We start from the raw sequence: 17467 nt of genomic DNA, 5'->3' as shown, positions 1-17467 counted from the left end.
GGATCATAACAAATTATGGATAACATTGCGAAGAATGGGAATTCCAGAACACTTAATTGTGCTCATGAGGAACCTGTACATAGATCAAGAGGCAGTTGTTTGGACAGAACAAGGGGATACTTCATGGTTTAAAGTCAGGAAAGGTGTCCGTCAGGGTTGTATCCTTTCACCATACTTATTCAATCTGTATACTGAGCAAATAATCTGAGATGCTGGAGTATATGAAGAACATGGAATCAGGATTGGAGGAAGACTCATTAACAACCTGCATTATGCAGATGACACAACCTTGCTTGCTGAAAGTGAAGAGGACTTGAAGCACTTACTGATAAAGATCAAAGACCACAACCTTCAATATGGATTGCACCTCAACATAAAGAAGACAAAAATCGTCACAACTGGACCAATAAGCAACATCATGGTAAACGGACAAAAGACTGAAGTTGTCAAGGATTTCATTTTACTTGGATCCACAATCAGCATCCATGGAAGCAGCAGTCAAGAAATCAAGTGATGTATTGCATTGGGCAAATCTGCTACAAAAGACCTCTTCAAAGTGTTGGAAAGCAAAGATGTCACCTCGAAGACTAAGGTGCACCTGGCCCAAGCCATGGTATTTTCAATTGCATCATATGCATGCGAAAGCCGGACAATAAATAAGGAAGACCAAAGAAGAATTGCTGCCTTTGAATTGTGGTGTTGGCAAAGAATAGTGACTATACCATGGACTGCCAAAAGAATGAACAAATCTGTCTTGGGAGAAGTAAACCAGAATGCTCCTTAGAAGCAAGGATAGCGAGACTAAATCTGACATACTTTGGACATGTTGTCAGGTGGGATCAGTCCCTGGAGAAGGACATCATGCTTGGTAAAGTACAGGGTCAGTGAAAAAGAGGAAGACCCTCAACAAGATGGACTGACACAGTGGCTGCAACAATGGGCTCAAGCATAACAATGATTTTGAGGATGGTGCAGGGCTGGGCAGTGTTTCATTCTGTGGTACACAGGGTCACTATGGGTCAGAACCAACTCGATGGCACCTAACAACAACAAGAACAATAAAAGGCATCCATGAAAAACCTACAACTAGCATCATACTTAATGGTGAGACTGCTTTCCCCACTATGATTTGGAACAAGACAAGGATGTCCTCTCTCACTATTCCTATTAAACTTCACACTAGAAGTCCTAGCTAGTCCAATAAAGCAAGAAATAAATACATAGATAAACAGCATACAGACTGAAAGGAGGAAATAAAATCGCCTTTACTGGCATACAACATGGTTGTCTATATAGAAAAGTCTAAAGAATCTATTTTTTAAATAAGGAAAAAAACAAAACAACAAAAACTTCTGTAACTAATAAGTGAGTTTAGCAAGGTTGCAGGATACAAGGTCAACATACAAAAGTGAATTGTATTCCTATATACTAGCACTGAACAATTGGAATCTGAAATTTAAAAAAGAAACCATTTACAACAGCACCAAAAAAATGAAGTACTTAGGTATAAATCTAACAAAATATATGCAAAATCTGTGGAATACTACAACACACTGATTAAAGAAATCAAACAAGATCTAAATAAATGAAGATATACCATGTTCGTGGATTATAAGATTCAATATTGTTAAAATGTCAAGTCTCCTTGTCATGGCTTGAATTGTGTCCCCAAAAAATATCTGTCAACTTGGCTAGGCCATGATTCCCAGTATTGTGTGATTGTCCACGATTTTGTGATGTCATGTGATTTTCCTATGTATAGTAAAGCCTACCTCTATGATGTTAATGAGGTGGGATTAGCAACAGTTATGTTAATGAGGCAGGACTCACTCTACAAGATCGGGTTGTGTCTTAAGTCAATCTTTTTTGAGATATGAAAGACAGAAGCAAGCAGATAGACAAGGGGACCTTATGACCACCAAGCAACAAGAGCAAGGAGCATGCGTCCTTTGGACTTAGGGTCCCTGTGCTGAGAAGCTCCTAGACCAAGGGAAGATTGATGACAAGGACCTTCCTCCAGAGCCAACAGGAAGAGAAAGCCTTCTTCTGGAGCTGGCACCCTGAATTCGGACTTCTAGCCTCCTAAACTGTGAGAGTATAAATTTCTCTTTGTTAAAGCCATCATTTGTGGTATTTCTGTTATAGCAGCATTAGATAACTAAGACACTCCCCAATTTGATCTATCGATTCAATGAAGTCCCAATCAACATCCCAGCAAGCTTTTTTGTAGATAAGGACAAGTCTAAGATTTATATAGAAAGGCAAAGGAAGCAGAGTAGCCAAAACATTCTGAAAAAGAAGAATAAATTTGGAGATTTCATGTTAGCCAATTTTAAGACTTATTATACAAAGCTACAGTAATCAAGACAGTTTGGTACTGGTGAAGGGACAGACATATAAATCAATAGAGCTGAATAGAGAATCTAGAAATGGACTGCACAAATACAGTTAACTGATTTTTGACAAAGGTTGGCGTTGGTGGTGGAACAACTGAACTACTAACATGCAAAAAAAATCTACTTTGACACATACTTCACATCTCATACAAAATTTAACTCAAAATGGACCATGGACCTAAATATAAAACATAAAACTATAAAAATTTCTAAAAGAATGTAAGAAAAAATCTGAGTGACCTTGGGTTTGGCAATGAGTTTTTAGATACAACACCAAAAGCATAATCCATGAAAGAAAAAATTGATAAAGTGGACTTTATCAAAATTAAGCATTTTTCCTCTTTGAAAAACAATGTTAAGTGAATTAAAACCAAGCCACAGACTGGGAGAAAATATTTGTAAATCACATATCTAGTAAAGGAATTGATCCAGGATATATAAAGAACTCTTAAAACCCAACAATAAGAAAACAAACAACTCAAAAAATGGGCAAAAAATCTGAACAGAAACTTCACCATAGAAGATACATAGATGGCAAATAACATATGAAAAGATTTTCAGAATTATCTGTCACTAAGGAAATGCAAATAAACACTACCATGAGACACACCTATTACAATAACTAAAACCCAAAAACTGACAATAACAAATGCTGATAAGGACGCAGAGCAACAGGAACTCTCATTCATTGCTGGTGGGAAGGCACAGCCATTCTGGAAGACAGTCTGGCAGTTATCTATAAAGTTAAACATAGAAGTACCACACTACCCAGCAGTCATACTCCTAGGTATTTACCCACATGAATTGAAAACCTATGTCCAATCAAAAACCTAGACCTGAATGTTTATAGCAGTTTTATTCATAATCACTAAAAACTGGCAGCAATTTCAACAGAGACAAAATGAACTGTACATAACACTACACTCTACTTGGTAAACTTGTTTCTCATGGGGGTATGGGTTAACAGTTTTGAAACTGCCTTACATGTATACTGGAGTTGAACAAATAAGTAAATGTATAGTGGATGGTGGGAGCCAGGTTTCACACTGTCAGAGAGGGAAGTTACAGACAAGCAAGAAGGAAAAGTAAAATGAACCCTCTGTTGCTGGATTAGAGTCAGAGACGTCAGTATGAACTCATGTTTAGCTTAATTCATAGCAACCCTATAGGAAAGAGTAGAACTGCCCTATAGAGTTTTCAAGGAGCCGCTGGTAGATTTGAACAGCCAACCTTTTGGTTAGCAGCCAAGCTGTTAAGCCAAGCTCCTAACCACTGTGCCACCAGGGCCCCATATATATATCTAGTGGGATAGATACGAAAACAATTATAGATAGGTGTGTACACACGGCTTAAGTACACATATGTATATTACCTAGCTTTGTCTGCTGAGGGTCTAGAATTAATGACACCCTAGTAGCAATGAGTACCCCCAGTATCCATATTTTCCTTTGTAAATACCATTTAGAAACAGGGTGCCTGGAGAAATGGCTGATTCTAGGTCTGCGGCAGTGAAAATACAAGCTGAGTCTGGAGCACCTTGTAGTGCCAGAAAGTGAAATACTGAAAAACAAAAAGGGCGGGGGCACGTTAAAGGGACACAGAAGCCAACCCCAAAGACCTCCCAATGGCTAACACCGGAGCAACTTTAGCAACGAAATAAATAACAATAGTGTATTATAACCCAAAGTATAAAATAAATATACATGAATCCATACTAATATGAAAAAATGATATAATAAATAAATAAATGGAAGAATAGAAACCTTCCTTACAGAAGAATTCTGAATAATATATGCAGATACCCCTCCCTTCAGTGTCTGGACCTTAAATTTCCCCTCCTCCTTACCCTGAGGGTGGACTGGATTTAATGAATTGTTTCCAAAGAACAGAGTATGAAAAAGGAAAAACAGTAACATTACAGTTGTGAAACTCTGTCTTAAGTCATTAAGGTTAAGATCACCAGTGATAACAGTGATAAGTCATCTTGATATCATGAACCCCTGATATAATATGATTAGAAGGGGGCTTCACCTCTGTGTCATTCTTCACAAAAACAAATAACACCAGAATAATCATAAGAAAAACATCAGGCAAACACAAATTGAAAGACATTTCAGAAAATACCTGACCAGAACTCCTCAAAACTGCCAAGGTCGTGAAAAGCAAGGAAAGTCTGAGAGACTGTCACAGTCCAGAGGACGCCAAGGAGACATGACAACTAAATGCAAAGATCCAGTGGACCTGGATCCTGGACATTAGTGGAAAAACGAGTGAAATCCAAATAAAGCCTGGAGTTAATGGTAATGTACCAATGTTGGTTTCTTAGTTTTGACAAATGTATCATGGTTATATAAGATAATAGCATTTAGGGGAAACTGAGACTGACGAGGGGTATCTAGGAACTCCCTATGTCTGCAATTTTTCTATACATCTAAAGTATTCCAAAATAAAAAAGTTTATTTTTAAAAAATTACTTTCTTCACACAAAAAAAGTTCCGAAGAATTCTGAATGACAAGTGAAAATACTCATGAGAGAGAAATCTTAAGTGAAAAAAGCAGCTTAAAAATTGTATACACCTACAAACACACAAATTATCTACTTAACTACTGGGAGACAGATAAACAGAGAAAAAGACCAGAAGTACACTAAGATATTAAGAGTAACTACTTTCTTAGTACTGAACTCATAGATTTTTTCCATCTTTTTTGTCTTTCTCAAATTTTCACAATGAACAGATATTTTACTATGAGAAGAAAACATTTTTATAGTGTGTATTTTAAAAATTGTCTCACTTGTTTACAGTAGCATGGTCCCAAGTTATTCCATGAGATGTTACTGGGTGCTCCATAAAAAAGGGGTTCCATGGTCAGATACGTGTGACAACTCAGAACACTGTCCCTCTTATGGAGAGTCATAATGCCTGGATGTTAAAGGAGGATTTCTATGAAAATGCCTCTATTGTCTCCAAAATCTTCATGGATCTTGCCTTGTATGACCCTCATGATCTCTTACGGCCTGTGTAGCACAAGACAGCATATGCAGTACTATATAGTCTCTGACAGGTGTGTATTTTGGGGCCTTATCTTCCCAACTAGAATTTAATAACTCTGAAAGCGAGAGCTTTGTCTCTTATTTCTTCTTTGTGTCTTCTTCCACTTGTTCATTTACTTGCCGTTCACTTATTTATTCATTCTTTCAACACATATTTGCTGGATCATACTATATGTTAGGCACACTGCTAGTCAATAGAATAAGTAACACCAGACTGGTCCCTTTGTTCTTATGGAGATTACAGTTTAGTTGGGGAGGCATAAATTAATAAAACCATCACAAAATACATATGTAATTATAAGCACTGTAAAAGCTTTGAAGGAAAGATAACTTTAGGAGAGTCCCATAAGGTGGGACCTAACCTAACCTTCGGTGGATGCTTGCTGGGGCAGGGCAGGAAAGGCTAACTGGGAAGATATCACATGAGACAAGGTAGAAAATGAGAGCAGAGATGAGAAGAGCATTCCAGACAGAAGCCCTGGGGTGGAAAATGTGCACAGGACCAGAGTATCACACACAGCAGGCCTGAGCTGACAGACCAAGCAGACGCTACTAACCATTTTCCTCACCCTCTTCTCTTCTCGTTTTCTTTCAAGCTGAGCCTCCTTTTCTTCTGCTTCCCTCTTCTGGCGCTCCTCCTCTTGGGCCTTTAATTGGGCCTGATAAAGATTAGAATGTGTGAAAATCCAAACCCTCAATTTGTATGGCAATAAGATCTTTCATGTTGAGGGAAGTCAAGCATGTACTATGCACAGTGGCCGTCCCAGCTCTGGGAGAAGTCTGCTTGCAAGTTGTGATAAAAGTAGAAAACCTGACCAATGTGTGGTCAGTTGTGAAATTTAAAGGTTTCTCCAAAAGAATCATTGTCTACTTGGGAAGGTGAGACTGAGGATGAATAAAACAATTTTTCATCATAAAATGATTAGTTTTCAGTTCTTAATTTCAACTGGGAAATTAAAAAAAAAAAAAGTTTTCTTTCATTTTACCAAAAAACCATTCTTGGAACTGTTCATTTTGTTTTGCTACTTACAACCACTGACCTCTGGTAGTCTGGGTCAAAACTCTGGAAATAAGAAATATTTCTCCCTGCAGTAAGAACTATTCCCCCTTGCAAACTTAATCAGAGTGACACTCAAAAACCTATGTATAAATCTCTTAATTTGCCAGCTCCCATCAATTTTTGTAATATTTTCTTCCTGCTACACTAATGATGTTGATCTTTTCCCCCCTTATTTTCCTAAAATTGTCACAAAGTTCACACCAGTAGGCAAAAAGCTGTTTCCAAAGTTGGTTTAACTCTATTGTCGCAGGAGGCTTGAACAAACAAGAAAGATTTCATTTTTTAATAAAGACCTATGCAAGTCCTTTTTCTTGCCTCAGTTTGCATTCTGCGATTATTACCAATTTCTCCTCTTCTTGTTTTTTCTTCCTCTCTGCCAAGATCCGCCTACGTTCAGCTCGCTCAACTGCTCTCTCTTCCATGGCTAGAAAACAGTAGCAGAGTTCCAATATCAAAAATATGAAGAACAGTGCAAAAGAAATGTCCCCATTTCATAGTAAACTTTAGTGTGATCATTAGGGTTTTCTTGCAAGTTGAGTGTTGCCAATCTCAGAAATATATATGTATTATGCATTTCTATATATACATTCTCTACAATCCCAACCTCAGCAGTGATGAACAATTTGCAGATTAATTATGTTTTTGTTTACATTTCTACTAGGATGACCGCCACTTTGAACAAGATGTGCCTTGATAGGCTTTTAGTATCTGAAACCCAGAAACCAGAATTTTGATTTGACAATACCTTTGATGAATGTAGAAAACTTTAATTATAGCTAACAAATACTTTGAGAATGGAATCATTCCTCAAATCCCATTAAGTGAGTCTGCTAATTTTTCTTAAGTCTCTGTACATATGTCTCTATATATAACACAAACAACAAACTAAAGTTTGGGGTCCCGATGAATACATTTTAATCTAGTTTTCAGGGCTGGATATCCAGATGGGCAGGAAATGGAAATGTACCAGGCATTTGGAGAACTGGCATCTGAATGAATCTGAGTGTCAGACTTGTGTTCCTGACAGTCTATTAAATATCGATCCAAAAGAAGCAAATGTGCAAGATGGTCTGATAATCTGACTCTGTAGTCACTTGGGGCCTACATAGGAAGGGGCACGGGTGGGAGGGGTATCAGAGTTCTGCTCCACTAAACAAGCCAATAGTTACTCTCAGTTGCTTGACCACATTAAAGAGAAGAAAATTTAAGTTCCAATTTCAAGAATTAATAAACAAAAAACTCACCAGACTATTATTTCTTACAGATATAAGTACATGCTTTACTGCAAAAAGAGGAGTGGTGGTGCCAGAGATGGCGGGTGTGAGAATGTCTTTAAGAAGGAAGAAAGACACTACAAGATCAAAGGGAGAGAACCTTGGAAAGCAGAGGCTCTGGAAATACGCTCTTTCCCTATTTTTTCTAGAGCTAATCATTAAACGCTACTTGAAAAGTAGCCTGAGATTCTAAAATATGCTAACTTTTTGATCAAACAATAGTTTTTTTTCCCAAGTGATCACACTGAACTAGGCGTCTCCCCATCAGCCGTAGGGCGGGCAAAGTTGGCATGAATTGCCCTCCTGGCAGATAGCCAATGCAAAGACTGTCAATTTCTTTGTTAACAGGGATGACTGCAGCACGGTGTCCTTCAGATGACACCACCTTGTCAGAGCGATAATCTTGTCACAGTTGAAAAAGCAGAGATTTACAAACCACAGTACAATCTTCAAAGTGCCTAGTAACATAGACAAATGTATAGACAGTGAGTGACTAAGTATTGAGTAAGAACAATTGGCAGATTCACCAGGTGGGTTATGAAGAATGCTTCTATTCTATTTGTTTAAATATGGTTTTCTGTGTGCATCGAAAGTGTTATCAAATTAAAATGTCTGGTTTCTAGATTTCATTAGTACAAGCCTATCATAAAGGTGGAGCCCTGGTGGCACAGTGGTTAAGAGCTCAGCTGCTAACCGAAAGGTGAGCAGTTCCAATTCACCAGCTGCTCCTTGGAAACCCTATGGGGCAATTCTACTCTGTCCTATAGGGTCGTGATGAATTGGAATTGACTCGACGGCAACGGGTTTGGTTTTTTTGGTTTATCATAAAGGCACAACTCATGATAAAATGATGTAATACCTTAACTTGGATTGCTGCAAACTGATAGATACACTAATGTTATCAAAGTAAAATGATAGATGCTCTTTATCAATGTTTACCCTTAGCAGCTCCTCAAAGAATTTTCTCATTTGTGTAACTCTCCTGTCTTTTTTCCTTCTTCCCATAATTCAAATCCCAAATTACAGAAATACAATACACCTTTCAGCAATTTTTGTATGTGTGCTGCCTGGAAAGACCCTGAAGTTTGGCAGAGGGGCAAAAGAAAGCTGGCACTTTCTGGTGCATCCCACCCCTCGTGTGCCCACCATCTCAGACTCTGACCACTCTCAGGACGTGCACTGCAGCTCACGTCGGAAGCTGGGTGGGAATGTGGCTGCACCTGCACAAATCAGCCCCCTGAGCCAGGACATCTGCAACAAGGAAAATGGGCCCTTATGAATCTCTGATTTGGAGTTCATTTGTGAATTAGGTAAGATTACTTGGGACATATATCACAGAAATTTTAATATGCATGAATTGACTCAAAACCCAAGAGTTGCAAAGATTCCATCCCAGCAAGCTCTACTGGAGGAAGGGGGAAGACCACCACCAAAGCGATCATCAGGATGACCTGCCTTTCAATATGGGATGCGGTGCCATCAGCTGCCTTGGGTTCCTTCTGGGTCCAGAAAGAGAATTTCGGGAGTCACTTCTACTGGCCTCAGTCCCAAGGGAAGCAGCAGGTGAACTGAGGGAAAAGAAGGAAAGAGTTCAGACCAACAATCAGCTTCCTTCAAACCCTTTTACCTGACGATCTCAAAGAATTTTACAAACTTGAACTAATCCATACTCTCTAACTAATTATTACCCACTGGATAAATGGGTATAATGAGGCAGGGAAAAGTTGAGAAATTGGCCTGAGTCTACAACAAGAGTCAGGCACTCTGACTCCCATCCTAGTGCTTCAAATCAATAGATATGACCACTTCTTATCCTACCATTTATCACACATACTAAGTTTGTCTGAAGCACATTTGAAAAGTTCTAAATGGCTTTTGATAAATTTAGAATCATATTCCAGGCCCAAAAAAGCAAGTGATATTTAGTTTTATCCCAAACAATTACAAGTTTATGCTAAGTAATTAGCCAGCCCAGGGGTGGCTCCCTTTGGACCTGATGTTGTCTGACCTGGTTTCTCAGCACTAAACACAGTCAGAAACCCAGAAACCTGGTCAGAGCAAGTAATCATTTTTCTGTTTTACTGGTATAGTAACAGAGCTCCTCAGACAAAGGTAGCCACAACACCAATGCTAACTGTACAACTGTATCCTCAGAAGCAGCCACCTGCCTTAAATACCTATTTATATCTGTCACATACCAACCACAATGTACAGGGCTTCTCTGGCGCAGTGGTTAAGAGTTCAGCTGCTAACCAAAGGGTTGGCAGTTCGAATCCACCAGCTGCTCCTTGGAAACCCTATGGGCCAGTCCTACTCTGTCCTATAGAGTCACTATGAGCCAGAATTGGGTCGGCGGCAACAGGTTTGGCTATTTTGGTCTTTGCTTTGGGAGTAGAGAACAAAGGAAAGAAAAGGAAAGATCATGGCATCTGGAAGCAGGGCTACGAAGCTCCAGAGTAGAAACCTCAAATAACCAGTCCAAAGTGTGTTCTGATACAATGGACATACTTAAGAAGTATCTGACATGCTCTTTTTGGTTCCCTCTCTTACCTGGGATTTGACAGCAGGCGGCTCTGCGCATCTGTGCCTGCTGCGGCATATTCCGCTGCCCACCGAGCCTCTGCCAGCCGCTGGTTTTCCTTCAGCTCGAGAATTATTTTCTGCTGTTCCTGAAGTTTCTTCTTTTGCTTCTCAATTAGCTGCTGCTGGAAGATGTGGCGGTTGTGGAAATGGCCCATGCAAATGGGCTCTGCTTTCTGGCTGGTGGTTCTGAGCTTCTCATTGCTGCTAGGTTCTTGGCAGGGTTCAGCACCCACAGTCTTGGGCTGCTTGTTGTCAGGTGTGCTTAGAGGAACATTCTGAAGGGGAACCTGCAAGGTGCTCTTTGTTAGTCTTCCTAGAGGAGGACTGGGCATACAACCATTGCTCTCCAAAGGAAGCTTTTCCCACAAGGGGGGCACAGCAGTCACCTGGGAGAGACGAAACATGTTATATAGCTCAGCTACTTAAAGGACTGTGCTAATGAGACCCGACTGTTCTGTTCAGTGGCCTGTACCCCAGCCAGAGTCGCCCTGTGCCCCTGGCCTGGTAGTCTCAGAGGCCACCGGTCTTAGCTCTGTCAGCCACTCTTAGGACGTGCACTGCTGCTCACATCAGAAGCTGGGTGGGAATGTGGCTGCACCTACACAAACCAGCCCCATGGGCCAGGACACCTGCAACAAGGAAAATGGGCCCTTAGACTCTCTAATTTGGAGAGTTCATTTGTGAATTAGGCAAGATTACTCCAGATACAGAATACAGAAATTTTAATATGCATAAAGTGGCTCTGAATCCTGCAGAAAATTGGAAATTTTGTGGCTAAGGATACATACATTCTATCCTTTGAAAACTAAGGAATACCCTAACAAATCAATATTAGCTCTGTTCGTTCGATGTCTCTCTTGCCACTAGACAATCATTTCATTCATTCCAGGATTAAGGCCTGGTTTACAATCTACAGCTATTCCTGAACTATTTGTGGGAAATATTGGCAAGCTCAGGATCACTGAGTAAATATCTATATTATGTAAGAATAATGGTACCTAATACTATTTTGCACTAGCATTTTGCTTAATAGTTCTCAAAGCTTTTATAAATCTCATTTAATAAACTGAAGTAACATACTCAATTACAAGTTCTATAGTGAGGGGAAGGAAACTGAATTCTTACTCAGAAAACTTATCCTGGCCAAAGTAATGTCATAGTGAAATGTCTCTTCTAGAATGGTTTGATTCCATGGTCTAAAGTCTGACCAGTTTTGATTCTGCCATCTGCAGTGGTATAAGAAAAAAAACCACTGCGAACTATCTAATATTAAAGCTTCTAGCTCTCTCTGAATAGCCCTAGCAGGGTGCAATACTCAGGTACTTAAATGTATTTTTTGTGATGATGGAAATGCTTTCTAAAAGCTTGGCTAAAGTGAAAGCATACACTATATGGGAACTCGGACATGATTAAAGACTTTTTTTTATAACCTTTTATTTCAGAAATGTCAGTGGACATTTATTCATGAGACTACCTATTTAAGTAATTTACCATCAAGCCAGGCATGTGTTTTAGGCTCTTTTAAACTTTGTGGTAATGATACGTTATCACCCCAGCAAGACTAAGTAAAAACCTTGAGTACAGCAACAAGATTTCTTCTGGATCATGCTAACTTTTTAAGGTGAAAATAAGAGAAAAAAAGAAAAGCTTAATGGTACAGACTGTACTTAACAGAACGGGACTGAACAGTCTGGCTTAATTAGAGAAAATCACCTATTAGCTAACTGATAATTTTGAAAAATTTCAAGGTATAATACATGTTTTCCTGGTATATGAGTTCCTATGAATATATAATCAATGAGCATCTAACTAGATTTTATATTTTCATTTTATACTCTACACCCTGGAAAAGATTAGAGTTTATCTAGTAACCTACAGAGTCTATTATAGCCCTTAATTTTCATTTGTGCTATTTTTTCAACATTATCTTTTCTTGATAAAATCTTTTGTTCTTGATTTCAGAGATTTGTAGGGTTTTCTTAAGTCTTTACATATATATGTGTGTGTATATATATATACATATGTAGTAATTTTTTTATTTTGCATAGGTAAAAAATAATTTCTGCTGACTTTTTTTTCCTTTAAAGATAATAACAGTGGAACTTTGTAAGCTAAAATGTTCCACACAGCTATTTCTTAAAATAAAAGGCTGTCCTGGGTTTCAATGGAGACAAAATTACCTAATGGATATAAAGATTGATAGATTGCTTAGGGGAAGGGACTGAAAATGTTACGTAAGTCCCAGTAAGTATCCTCATGATCCCTGTTTGCTGAGAGACTAGACTTAAATTAAAACCAGCCTATCTTAATAGCAGTAATCAGGGTAAAAAGCAAGGCTGGGACCCTCCAGTGCTCCACTTAATTACAAGTCTGAGTTAAGTATTTAACAGTAGGGGGGAGGGGAGTAAGCAGGGAGGGGGCAGCGATCTTCTCCAAAAGGCTTACTAAACATGATAGTAAGTGCAACTATGAAAGCAAAAACGACTTCATAAAAATTAACAACTGAGGCGGGGCCAAGATGGCGGAGTAGTCAGACACTGCCTGTGGTCCCTCTTACAACAAAGACCTGAAAAAACAAGTGAATTGATTATATATGACAAGCTAGGAGCCCTGAACATCAAAGGCAAAGCTGAAGAATCAGACTGAGTAGCAGGGGGAGGGAGAGACGGTTTGGAAGCAGCGAGGAGTTGCCAGACCTGATCTGGCAGAAACCGGCACCCTTCAGGCCAGATAGGATGGTGCGTGCGGTGAGGCAAGCAGTGGCGCTCAGGAGTTGTTTTCCACATCAGGAGAGGCTGAGCGGCAGACAGTCTGCTCACGCCTTCAGAACCAGTGAAAAGTGGCACTCAATTGGCATAAGATAAGTACATGCTTCTGACCTACCACACAGATCAAGAAACACCCTCTTTGAGAAAAACCTCTCTCCCATTAACCTGACCCTTCCCCGCTCTGTACCGGGTCTTGGGCCAGCTTCAGTGATTGCCGAGTCCCCTAGGCCAGAAGTGGGACCTATCACGTGCCCTGAGCCCTTCTCCCGGCCTTGGAGAGGGAACAAATTAACAAATAGGAAAAAATAATCTGACGGCTTCCCTAAGCCAGGAACTCAGGGTAGGCACAGCTTCTTTGCCTAGGCACAGGCATGAGGGGTTCACGGATTCTGAATGCCTTTCACCCCTGCACAGACCTGTGTGGGCCCATTTCAATAGTAGGCCCTCATTACCACAGTATAGTAGAATATATACCTGAGCCTAACTTCAACTGTATCAGCTATATGGTGAAGTGGCAGGTTCGTGATATTTGACACTGCTCTGCACATTAAGCAGGGTCCTCACCTACCCACATCAGGGGCCTGAGGACTCGTGGCTCCACCCACGCCACCTAGCCACCTGCAACAGGGGTCCAAGAATAAGTAGTGCCTTCCAGTCCTTATAGCAAATAGCAATGGGTGCTTATACTCTGGCTGCAAAACCCACCCACCTATGCACTCTAGGGAACAGGGATACACTTTCCTCCCAGACACTCAGGGACAGCCGTCAGCCACCTGTCTTGCTCAGCACATGACCCCCTACTGCAGCCAGATACCTGTGCCTATACCAATCACCCCTGCCCGTATAGGACTGTAGGTGAGAGCCTGCACCACAAACTTGGTGACCAACTACCTGGATACCTGAGCTGAATCCATACAAGAAAAGTAAACAGATACCTGGGCTCACATACCTACTAACAGATCTAAACATCCGGTGACATGATGTTAGAGCTTCAAAGGCACCAATAATCAAACTAGCTCACACGAGCAACCTATTTGGGCATCTCAAAACAAAACAAGAAGATAGGACACATAAGCATACATAAAATAAATAAATATAATAACTTATTGATGGCTTGGAGACAACAGTCAATATCAAATCACATAAAGAGGCAGACCATAATAGCTTCAGCAAGCTCCCAAAACAGAGAATCAAGAAGTCTTCCAGAGGAAGAGAACCTCTTGGAATTACTGGAGGTAGAATACAAAAGATTCATGTACAGAATTCTTCAAGATATCAGGAAGGAGATACGGCAAAACACAGAATAAGCCAAGGAACACAGAGAAAGCAATAGAGGAGCTTAAGGAGATTAGAGAAGAGCATAATGACAAATTTAACAGGATGCAAGACTCCATAGAAGGAGAGCAATCAGAAATCCAGAAGATTAACAATAAAATTTCAGAATTAGACAACTCAACAGAAAGTCATAGGAGCAGAATTGAGGCAATGGAAGTCAGAATTGGTGAGATAAAGCACTTGACACCAACTTACATGAGGAAAAACCAGATAAAAGAATTAAAAAAAATGAAGAAACCCTAAGAATTATGGACTCTATTAAGAAGAATAACTTACGAGTGATTGGAGTACCAGAACGGGGGAGACAACAGAAAATACAGAGGGAATTGTTGAAGATTTGTTGGGAGAAAACTTCCCCGATATCATGAAAGATGAGAAAGTATCTATCCAAGATGCTCATCGAACTCCACATAAGGTAGATCCCAAAAGAAAGTCACCAAGACATATTATAATCAAACTTGCCAAAACCAAAGATAGAGAATTTTAAGAGCAGCTAGGGATAAATGAAAAGTCATGTAAATAAGGAGAGTCGATAAGACTAAGCTTGCACTACTCAGCAGAAATCATGCAGGCAAGAAGGCAATGGGATGACATATATAAAGCCTTAAAGGAAAAAGTTGCCAGCCAAGAATTATATATCCAACAAAACTGTCTCTCAAATATGATGGTGAAATTAGGGCATTTCCAGAACAGAAGTTTAGGGAATTTGCAAAAACCAAACCAAAATTACAAGAAATACTAAAAGGAGTCCTCTGGTTAGAAAACCAATAACATCAGATAACAACCCAAGACCAGAACACAGGACAGAGCAACTGGATATCAACCCAGATAGGGAAGTCACAAAAATAAATCAAAGCTAAAACACTGAAAATACGGGAACAGAGATGTCAACATATAAAAGATGACAACATTAAAACAAAAAAAGAGGGACTTAAAAAATGTAGTCATAGATCTTTCACATGGAGAGGAAGACAAGGTGATATAAAGAAATAAAAGAGTGATTTAAACTAAGAAAAACGGATAAATATTAAGGTAACCACAAAGGAAACTAACAATCCTACACATCAAAATAAAAAAAAAGAAAAATATAAAGACTCAGCAAATAAAAAATCAACAACAATGAAAAAGATGAAAAGAAAATACATAAAGAAAAATGAATTAGCACAGAAAATTAAGTGGAACAAAGAAACTGTCAACAACACACAAAAAAAGACATCAAAATGACAGCACTAAATGCATACCTATCAATAATTATGCTGAATGTAAATGGACTAAATGTACCAATATAGAGACAGAGAGTGGCAGAATGGATAAAAAAACACAATCTGTCAATATGCTGCCTATAAGAGACACACCTTAGACTTAAAGACACACACAAACTAAAACTCAAAGGATGGAAAAAATATATCAAGCAAACAACACTCAAAAAAGAGCAGGAGTGGCACTATTAATCTGTGACAAAATAGACTTTAAAGTATAATCCACCACAAAGGATAAGGAAGGACACTATATAATAATTAAAGGGTCAATATACCAGGAGGATATAACTATAATAAATATTTACGCACCCAACGACAGTGCTCCAAAATACATAAAACAAACTCTAACAGCGTTGCAAAGAGAGACAGACAGCTCCACAATAATAGTAGGAGACTTCAACATATCCCTTTTGGTGAAGGACAGAACATCCAGAAAGAAGCTCAGTAAAGACACGGAAGATCTAAATGCCACAATCAACCAACTTGATCTCATAGACACATACTGAACACTCGACATAACTGCAGCCAAGTATACTTTCTTTTCCAACGCACATGGAACACTTCTCCGGGATAGACCACATATTAGGCCATAAAACAAGCCTTAACAGAATTCAAAGCATCAAAATATTACAAAGCATGTTTTCTGACAATAAAGCCATAAAAGTAGAAATCAATAACAGAAAAAAAGGAAAAAAATCAAACACATGGAAACTGAACAACACATTGCTCAAAGACTACTAGGTTATGGAAGAAATTAAGGTTGGAATAAAGAAATTCACAGAATCAAATGAGAATGAAAACACATCCTACCAGAACCTTTGGGACACAACAAAAGCAGTGCTCAGAAGTCAGTTTATACCAATAAATGCACGCATCCAAAAAGAAGAAAGGACCAAAATCAAAACATTAACCCTACAACTGGAACAAGTAGAAAGAGAGCAGCAAAAGAAGCCCTTGGGCACCAGAAGAAAGGAAATAATAAGAATTACAGAGAATTAAATGAATTAGAGAACAGAAAAACAACTGAAAGAGTTAACAAGACCGAAAGCTGGTTCTTTGAAAAGATCAACAAAATCAATAAACCACTGGCCAAAATGACAAAAGAAAAACAGGAGAGGAAGCACATAACCTGAACAAGAAATGAGATGGGCAATATTACAACAGACTCAACTAAAAGGAAAGGAATCATGACAAAATACTAAGAAAAACTGTACTCTAACAAATTTGAAAACCTAGAGGAAATGGACAAATTTCTAGAAACTCACTACCTACCTAAACTAACACAATCAGAGGTAGAAAAACTAAATCAACATATAACAAAATAAGAGTTTTTTTAAGAGATTAATTAAAAAACTCCCAACAAATAAAAGCCCTGGCCCGGACAGTTTTACTGGAGAATTCTACCAGACTTTCAGAGAATAGTTAATACCACTACTACTAAAGGTATTTCAGAGCACAGAAAAGGATGGAATACTTCCAAACTGATTCTATGAAGCCAGCAGAACCCTGATACCAAAACCATGTAAAGATACCACAAAAAAATAAAATTACAGACCAACATCCCTCATGAACATAGACTCAAAAATACTCATCAAAATTCTAGCCAATAGAATTCAACAACATATCCAAAAAATAATTCACCATGACCAAGTGGGATTTATACCAGGTATGCAGGGATGGTTCAACATTAGAAAAACAATCAATGTAATCCATCACATAAATAAAACAAAAGACAAGAAC

General features: G+C 39.0%; 1 protein-coding gene across 1 annotated transcript in view; it reads right to left on the bottom strand.

Moving 5' to 3' along the window:
* Window positions 1-17467, bottom strand: part of CCDC191 (coiled-coil domain containing 191) — a 136944-nt gene that overhangs the window by 19091 nt on the left and 100386 nt on the right. The window contains exons 10-13 of the mRNA XM_023728859.1: window positions 10333-10751; window positions 9238-9350; window positions 6850-6932; window positions 6006-6107 (exon numbers count right to left, since the gene is read on the bottom strand). Of these exons, the coding sequence (XP_023584627.1) occupies window positions 6006-6107; window positions 6850-6932; window positions 9238-9350; window positions 10333-10751 (717 nt within the window). The remainder of the gene's footprint in view (window positions 1-6005; window positions 6108-6849; window positions 6933-9237; window positions 9351-10332; window positions 10752-17467) is intronic.

The sequence above is a fragment of the Trichechus manatus genome, unplaced genomic scaffold, assembly GCF_000243295.1.
Source record: "Trichechus manatus latirostris isolate Lorelei unplaced genomic scaffold, TriManLat1.0 scaffold00026, whole genome shotgun sequence".
Taxonomy (NCBI): Eukaryota; Metazoa; Chordata; class Mammalia; order Sirenia; family Trichechidae; genus Trichechus; species Trichechus manatus.
The sequence above is the reverse complement of the archived record's forward strand: the minus strand, read 5'-3'. Positions and strand labels throughout refer to the sequence as shown.